The 9,260-nt window shown below is 38.6% G+C and overlaps 1 protein-coding gene across 1 annotated transcript; it reads left to right on the top strand.

The window, feature by feature from the left end:
• The first annotated feature begins 3,322 nt into the window (after window positions 1-3,322).
• LOC150077958 (uncharacterized) lies at window positions 3,323-3,715 on the top strand. Its single transcript, XM_090384416.1, has one exon. It carries the CDS (start codon window positions 3,323-3,325, stop codon window positions 3,713-3,715), a length of 393 nt encoding a protein of 130 aa, XP_090240542.1.
• Window positions 3,716-9,260: the final 5,545 nt, after the last annotated feature.

The following is a 9,260-nucleotide window of genomic DNA, read 5'->3' as shown; positions in this document are numbered from 1 at the left end:
GTGGTTCAACCTTACATGACTACTAAATACGGTAATGTGCTTATATTGTCTCTGTCTTGTGAATTCTGGTCATATGTAGTTATGATATAGCAGATACTGCACGCTTTGTAGAGTCAGTGTGAATAATTAAAGATAATTTTACCACTGAAGGAAGAAGGACTGGATATTTACTGCAGCCTCTAATATTTTGTTAAAGGAGTGTAGTAATACTCCTTTAATAGTTACTATATAAAGATGTTACTTTAAATATATAAAAGTATTTATTAACTCCTTAGATTTGTTGGCAGTGGTTCAGTCCAGAATATGCAATTCGAATAACTTGATACACGTTTAGTATTCAAAATTAATTATCCAAGAGAAAATTTTTCCTTTCACAATGGTTATTTGCTGGAAGGGGCCATCCAAATAAATCGGACAGTGGCAGTACTTCCGGGCCCCTCCTTTATATCGGCTTGTTTTCTTTATTCAAACAAAAGGCAGAAGGAGGCATTTGCAATAGTTCTTTGCTTTCAACTTTTTTCCTCTTCAATTTCGGAAATTTTTATGGAACTTTAGGCCCGTTTTCATGGAAAACGCTGGCGGTAGTCCAAATTGCCGTGTCATCATCAAATAATAAAGGGTCCAAGAAGAGAAAGTTTCTTTTATCACATTTCAAAAAGTAAGTTCTCTTTATATGAATCGGCTTTTTCTTCTGTCAAGAAGACTACTGGAATTTCAACTGGCTTCGCTATTGTTTTTAGCACAATAAAGTTGTTCGGATAACAAATTATCGCTTCTCTCTTCTGGAACTATTAACTACAGCGTCTTAATCCTCAAGACCGAGGGCCCCTTGCCATGTTCACAGGATGAAATCAAATGATATATGAAACCACTGTAATTGAGTAACCAGAACTGCTTTGCTTTGGAAGTTATTGGCATGGATGAAGAATATGGGCAAGGAGCGCATACCAATACAATTAGAATACAATCAAATAAATAATGGGGCATTTGAAGACGATATTCACGTCTTTAGATTTCCAATATTTTTGTTATTAGTGTTTACAAATTCTTCAATTGAGGCTGGTGACTTTCACGAGAGAACATCAGGAGTTGTTCATCCACTTGAATCTTCATAAAAAGGTTGTCAGAAATTTACTGGTGCCTGTAAAACCGGAAGTATGGAGTATGCATATTAATATGATTTTTTTATATGTTCCATCAGCCTCTCTATTTGTTTTCTTTTTTCTTTCCTTATTCCATTCCATGAACCCTTTAATTCATTCTTTCTTTACTGTATTCTATTCTTCTTACACCTAGTAATTCTTTCTTTTTCCCGTTATCCCTTCACAGTCTTTCATTCTTCATCCTATATGTCTTTCGTTCTTTCTTTATTTTCCTTTCTTTTTCGATTTGTGCCATTTTAATTCTTTCTATCTTCCCTCTCTCCTTCATTCTAGTTTTCATTCATTCATTCATCCTTTCTTACATTCTATTCCTCTTTCATTAATTGTTTCTTTATTCATCCCAGGCTTTCATTCTTCCTTTCTTCACCCCATATGTCTTTCGTTTTTATTTTATTTCTTTCCCTTTTCAATTTCTGACTCTTTTATTATTTCCTTCCACGTTTTTTTCGATTTCTGCTTTTTCCATTCTTTGCTTCCTCGCTTTTGCATTCTGTCTCTTATCTCTCTATTTTCCATTTCTACCATTGTTTCTTTCATCCCTCTCCTTTCCATTTCTGTCTTTCTTTCTTCCTTCTCTTTTCAATTTCTATGTTTCTTTCATTGTTCACCTCTTCTCATACCCTTTATTCTCTTTCTCTCTCAATTTTTAATTTCTCTCTCTTCACTAGACAGTTAAGCTACCCGCATGCGCTAAAATCACTTAAATTACGAAGGCTAATATTGTCTGGCATTAATCTTATTTTTCATTACTGTCTGCAAATAGAAATTGCCAAATTTTCTCTTCATATTCACGAAAAAACTACATTTAGCCTACCAATAAAAACATAAACAATTAATCGTATTACCTATATCGCTCGGTTGTTAAAAAAATAGTACCAAAAAATCTAATTAAACATCACGTGGTGATGGGTAGTTAAAAAGTTATTGCATCGGTTCTTCTTTTGTTCCCTCGCTTGCGAACAGATTTTTTTTTTTTTTTTTTTGCAATTAGCGCAACATTATTAAACTTGGCCAGAAAATCAAATTAATTGTTCTATTATGATTTTAATTGCTTACTTCGATAAGCACCGAGTTCTTGCATGCATTCCGTTACTCCTAGTAATTAAACTCGCTTTTGGTTAATGAGTCTCGACTCTTATTGCTAGTCTATTGAAGTTGGTTGATATTAATTTCACTTCAGCGTAACGTAAAACAGCACTCAATAAAATAACTGAAAAAGAGGAATACCAGAGAGGAATAACTATCTGAATAACACGAACCATGAAAATCTATATTGTTAACCTCTGATAATCATTATATCAATGAAAAACAGGTGTACTAAATATCTCAGAGTTATTTAGTTTTTTTTTTAAATTAAGAGCTCTTTTCTATTATATTATTATTATTATTTATTTTATTTTTGATGATTTTTTTATCTTTTTTTCTATAACGCACTAAATATGGTTATTCTGTGTCAGTTTATATGATATCAGACGTGACCTTATTTGCCTACTCTAAAAATGCTCTCATAGACCTCAAAGATCAATGGGTCGAGAAGTATTTTGTATTATTTTTATGTCAGCCATCCTGGAGATTTTAAAACAATTTGTTTTTATATTTATAAATGAATACCGAGCTAATTACAGTTACTAAAAAAATTGCATAAAAATGCACACTGATGTTTCCTTGGCCCACCTCTTGCTTTGATGACTGCTGCTCGTCTTCGTTGTTAAAGTTGTTAGCTACGTAACAACTTTAGTTCCTTAACCTGTTCAGTTATGTCTATAGCTCTCTCACAACATAACATCTCCCTAAATTTAATCTATTTTTAAATATTAAGACCTTAATGGCAGATCCACCCATTAAGGTCTTAAAACATCTAGAGGCACGCGTCAATAAGCTCGTCCACACATGGTTTCGAGAAAAGAAAATCTCTACTGCAACTCAGCAACTTCATGTTACCGGTTGCCAACTACCACAGTTTTACGGATCACGAAAAATCCATAAGCCAGGTGTTCCTCTCAGACCTATAGTGTCCTGCTGCAATGCACCCGCGTATGAGTTGTCCAAGTATAGTGCGCACCTCCTCTCGCCTCTTGTAGAGAATACCACACACATCGTCAAAAATAGCGGCGAGTTCATCCGCCTCATAAGACCTCTCCATCCCTGACAGCACCGTTATGGCATCATTTGATGTAGTGTCATTATTTACATCAATCTCTGTCGAACAGGATGTACACTGCACCAGGAGGTTCCTTGAGAATGACTTGAACCTTTCAACCAGAACATCACTATCGACCGATGACATCTGCACCGCCCTCAACCTATGCTTGTCAAGCAGCATCTTCACCTTCGAGTGTTCCGTATACCAGCAAGTACATGGCACCGCTATGGGTGCCCCTGTCAGTTCCGTCGTAGCCAACATCGCCCGCCATGGAAGATCTGGAAGAACAGATATTCCTGAACTCACCTGTGCCTATTACAACATGGTGGACGATATTTTCACCGTCATCCCACGTGGCTCTGAGACAGCATTACTTGAATATCTCAATTCCCTGCCTGAATTCATATAGTTTACTCTAGAGTTAGAGGTTAACGGGTCACTCCCATTCCCGGATGTCCTAGTACAACGCGTAGGCCCACGTCCGGAGACCTCGGTATACCGTAAACCTATGTGGTGCGGTCAGTTTACAAACTACAGATCCGGCCATGCACCCAGCCATCTCAACAGCACTGCCGCACTCTATTCTCCAGAGCTTGGAGCCATTCCAGCACTGATGCAACTAGACGCAGCGAGATTTCCCATGGGAGGACGGACTTAATCAACTGTGGCTATCCAACTCACGTTGTGGACAGGTGCCTTTTGCAAGCACAGGAGCTCACAGTCCACCCAAGAACCCCGAACCAGGACAATACACCAACCGCCTACGTTCCCTACTATCCAGGTGTGTCAGGACTGATCTCAAAAATCCTCAAAGAATACCGCATAAAATGCGTACAGTTGCCGTGCACAAGTCTACGTTCTCTCGTCTCCAGTGTAAAGACTCCTGTCACACATCTCTTACGCAGCAATGTAATATACCGCATAACCTGCAGAGACTGTGACAGTTTCTACATAGGCGAGACATCACGACGTCTTCAAGACCGCCTTACCGAACATGACAGAGCAATCCACCTTGCTGAAATCGAGCAGTCTGCAGTCGCTGAGCACTTTTGGACTACCCACCACGATCTCAATCCAAAACGTGACTACGAAATATTAGACAGCAATTCATTGTTTTTTAATCCTCACACGGCATAAAGCTTCTCTCTTAAATTTAGTTTAGCTGATAGTTAAATATTCCATTGCATTAGTATATTAATGGCTGAACAATGCACACAATCTAACTTCTTCGCTTTTTCGTTATACAGTAGGCTATTTAAAATAAATACAGTTTATAAATTCCATGTTATATATTATGATACAACAAACAGAATTTAAAGAAACCCTAAAATATTTTTATCAAATAAAGTTTAAAACATCATTAATTACAATTCAATCAATAAGCAATGACAATTTTGTCTTTCAAGCAGATCTTCTCAGGCTGCAGAATCACTCATGAGTGGAAAGGATAACATTATTGCTTCTATAATGGTAGATGCTAGATCGTCACCATGGCAATAATGCTATCCTTCTTGTAATTTTTTGCACCCAAAAATTACTATTTCTTTAGGCCGAGAAAAGGGATGGCTTCCTTAAAATTCAAAAAAAAGAAGAGATTTTGACACTTACACTGGCAGTCCACATTCCTTTGTGTTTGTGGTACGTGTCTAGTAATTAACGCTCCGAGGAGTCGGTACCCGAGTACCGGGATAAAAAATGATGCAACTCTCTCCTGAGACCAACTAACTCAGCCACTCTGAAAAAAGTCGGTGAGGTGATTATATTCACTGCACTTTCCGAGAGGGCAGGACTATCTAAGTTTCTACATTTCTGTTTTAAATCCCATTACTTATGTCCCTTATTTAGTTGTCCTCCTTAAAAATTAAATCATTTCTCTTTTAGGTGTCAGGTGTGCAGAATATTTCAAGAAGAGACATCAGCTATTTCCAGAAAGTAAAAATATTGATGGCCATTATAAACAGTTCTCTGTCAATAAGACTAGAACTGGTTTTTCTTCTAGTAACAGCTGATATCATCTTCTGTTGGCCAAGTGCGTCTTTCTGGAGGAACAACCTTGCTGTCTCTCGAATGAGACAGATTTTCTTCTTCTCTGACTGAAAATATCCTTCAAAGTATTCTTACATCCCCGGCAGACAACAGAATTTTCATCATTCATAGTAATCGAAGCCAGGTGTGCTGTGTGAGAAAGCAGAGATATTGTCCACAATGCTTCCCAAAGTGATTACACACCATGGCCATCTTGTCAGTTATCGAGTTACTGTCTCTTTTTGACAGTTATTCAACTCACTCCGCAATCTCATGGCATCTCAAAACCATTGAGAGTTACTAATATTCAAGTTCCATACGCTTATGTATATGAGAGACTCACAATAGGCTTCTCTGTTTTTTTTTTTTTTTTTAATATGACTTCCGGTTTAACATTACAATGAAAACTGATGGCATATTATTGTGTGATTCGCAATATGCGTTATATTAAAATGCAATTTGATTTTATGAGGTCATCTGAGGTTATAGAATGGCTTAGTTCTTTAAAATGAGTTATTTGAAATTTTAAGCTGTTGTTGTAGGATTTGTAGGCGCATCAAATCTAAATTGCGTATGTTCTATGGTCAATTTTCTGTTTTTTGCTGGACGAAACTCCACGATCCTATAGATCGTGACCCTCCATGGTCTGTCATGCATTCTTGCGACAACTATTTCCACCAATGCGAGAAATACTTTAACAGACATTAATATAAATTACCAATCTACATTTTATGTCTAAATTATTATTAAAAAGCTGGCATATTTAAATAAATAAATAATAAATGAACTTCCTGTTTATATTTTGGTACAACCGCACGGTCAGAGGAGTTCACGAAATAGAGAGGACAAGGAATTGCACCGTATTTAGCAGACACGGGCTTGAAAGCCCGTCATTCAAGTCACGTGTACCTTTATGCACCCTCCCGGCTGAGAACCTGACTATGGCGGCCATGAAGCTTATTTTTTTTTTTTTAATCTAACATCGCATATATTCTTCGGTGGTGCCTGATATGACCACGACAGGAAGTCAGAAATTAAGTGTAAATCAACATTACGCAATAAACTTAAGATAATTGAAAATATAAAAATTAAAATATAAGTAATGTCAAATTTAAATGCGTGCCAAAATATTATATCTCTATTAAGACAGATTTTGAAATATTTTATTTAAACAAGACACCGTTTATTTTTGAAATGTCTCAACTTTTTTTACTTAATTTTATCGAAATTCATTTTGCAAAATTATTTAAAATAGCGAGGACATTTAAACTTAATTCTTAGAATAATTGTTTAAAATTCATCATTAAATGATTAACAAAAAATTGTCAGAATGCACATAAGGAATTTCTTGCAAATTCCAGCCTGACGGTTCTCAACCAACAACACCATTTACCCACGTTCGGCAATACTCAATTGGAGGCAACGATTGACGTAACTCTGACCACAAGATCACTAGCTGGATATATAAATAACTGGAATGTCCAGGACTCGTGGGCAACATCGGATTACGGGGATCTGACATTTCAAATAAATCGATCACTAACACGCCTTCCTATACCATGCCAAATGCTACAAAGATATGTAGTGCACAAAGCTCACTGGGACCGCTACCTGGAGGCGCTGGCTACCTCCCTACTCCAGCTTCAAACAGAAAATCCCAGCTTTACAGATCCTGACTCCCACCAACGAGCACTCACCAGAATAATAACCATGGCCTGCGAAGCAAGCATAAAGAGGAACAAACCCACTCCAGGTGCGGTCCGCTGGTGGTGTCCAGAGCTACAAACCCTGGGCCAGGATGTAAACACCAAAAGAAAACAATTTCAAAGAGCTCGCAGATCCTGGCTTACAAACGGGATTGATGCCCTTAGAAAACAGTACAAGGGGGGGGGGGGAGGAATGCTTACACAGCCATGATAAGGAAAAGAAAACGCCAATCCTGGGAACACTTGGTCTCCACATTAGGTAACACCATAAAGTCACCACAAATAAACTCCTCAGAGGGGAGGTCATCCCATCAACCAAGCCCCTCAGGGCAATATTACAACCATATGGCAACAATCAATGAATTATTCATTATATGCATATTTATTATGAAGCATATTATATGCTTGATACAATCTTCCAGCCGCCCAAAGCACCTTCTACTGACTTCCAACTCCAACTATGCACCACAAATGACTCTTATACAACTCAATAGTCCGAACCTCCCTTCGCCAATGAGGAACTTACCGCTGCAGCCCACAAAATAAGAAACAAAGTCACCTGGTTTAGATCTGTTAGAACCAGAGATCGTCCCAAGCATTGTTGGAAAATTCGGCTAACAGAGCCCTCAATAAGCTACAGGACTGGGTCCATCAAAATAAACTACTTGTATCTCCCACGAAGACCAGCTCCATCTTCCTTAGGGGAAACTTTAACTTAGGACGCCGCCACAAATCAAAGTTCAGGGGAGAACCATCAAACTCTCTACTTCGGAATTGTCCTAAACAGGAATCTCTCTTTCTCCCCCCCCCCCACCTGGACCATATAAGCAGCAAAATACGAAACTACATGGCCTTGGTTGCCTGTGTCTCAAGGCGCGACTGGGCCTCAAACGTCGAACCCTGGCCCTATTTTATAAGGCGATATTTCTCCCTATAATCACATATGCTTCTGGAATCTGGCTTCACAAGGCAACAACGTTGGTTAATAGAAGAAAGCTTGAAACCATTCAATGAGCTATCCCCCTCACCATAATACGAGCCAGCTGCAGTTAGAGCACACGCCTTGCATGTCCTTGCTGGCTTGCTACCGCTCGATCTGCAGGTCAACAGATGTGGGATCCTTTACAACTGTTCCAGAGGGCAATCTATTTTCGCTCTAGGCTACACAATGACCTAGAAAATAATATAAATGCAGGAAAACTGCGTCTGATCACCCACCTGCAGCAGATTTATAAAACCAGATGGGCAAATTCAACAAAGGGAGATATCACCCGTAAGTGAAGTTCATACCAAACATAAGACATAGTTTACCCCAAATCACCACCATGGCTTTCCCCCAACCTCCATGCCACGTTCCTACTGCAGCCACGATTCCATAAAAAGCAAGCTCACTGACCTTGGAATCATAGAGGACCCATTATGCCAATGTGGATTGACAGAAATGGAAGATTAGAAGAAGTGGAAAGAGATGCAAAGAAAACTGACATGGGATGCTGACCTGTTGCCTCGTTGAGTATAAAAACTGCACAGGTTGTTCAACTGCAGTAATATGAAACCAGAATCAGAAAAACAGGTGATTTATCAGACTTTGAAAATGGTCTTATCGTAGGTGCACGTTTATCAGGAGCTATGATTCAAGAAACGAAAAACAGCTTGTTTCTCAAAAGCGTCCATCTCAAAGATTTTTAATGACTGGATGAAAAGCAAGCGGTTCTCAAAGGCGTAGACGTGGCAGAAAAACAATACTTCGAGAGCGAAGCCGTCGTACTCTAAGCAGGGCTGTACTGAAAAATAGGACATTCGGTATGCTGAAAATAACATCTAAGTTCATCGAAGTCCACATCTGCTTGTTTCAGAGCAAACCAGAAAAATCAACTTGCAGTGGTGTCGAGAACGTCGTTGTACGGGGGTGGGGAGCAGCTTTTCGTATTTGATATGATTTATTGGGCCTCTAGTTTGTGTCCTATTCCTGTTGTAAGGCTAATCATAGGGTATTTGGCATTAACTGGAGAGACGGTAGGTGGATTTTGGCTCTAGGCACACTCCTGGGGACTCAAATTAAGATATTTTACATATTTCTATCCCAAAGTTTGTTACAGCTTGCAGAGACTTAAGTAGTCTAGGTGTTTCAGCTCAGCAGTTCAATATTGTATCCTGGACGCTGTTTAAGAATTTTTCAGAAAGTACAGGCTCTAGAAAAACAACTTGGATATCAATGAAGAT

This window comes from Mastigoproctus giganteus, chromosome 11 (assembly GCF_048544385.1).
Source record: "Mastigoproctus giganteus isolate SK-2022 chromosome 11, ASM4854438v1, whole genome shotgun sequence".
Classification (NCBI taxonomy): Eukaryota; Metazoa; Arthropoda; class Arachnida; order Uropygi; family Thelyphonidae; genus Mastigoproctus; species Mastigoproctus giganteus.
Note: the sequence above shows the minus strand (reverse complement) of the source record. Positions and strands in the feature narration are given on the sequence as shown.

Coding starts and splice junctions, on each gene's coding strand:
- LOC150077958 (XM_090384416.1), top strand. CDS start 3,323: ATGGCATCATTTGATGTAGTGTCATTATTTACATCAATCTCTGTCGAA.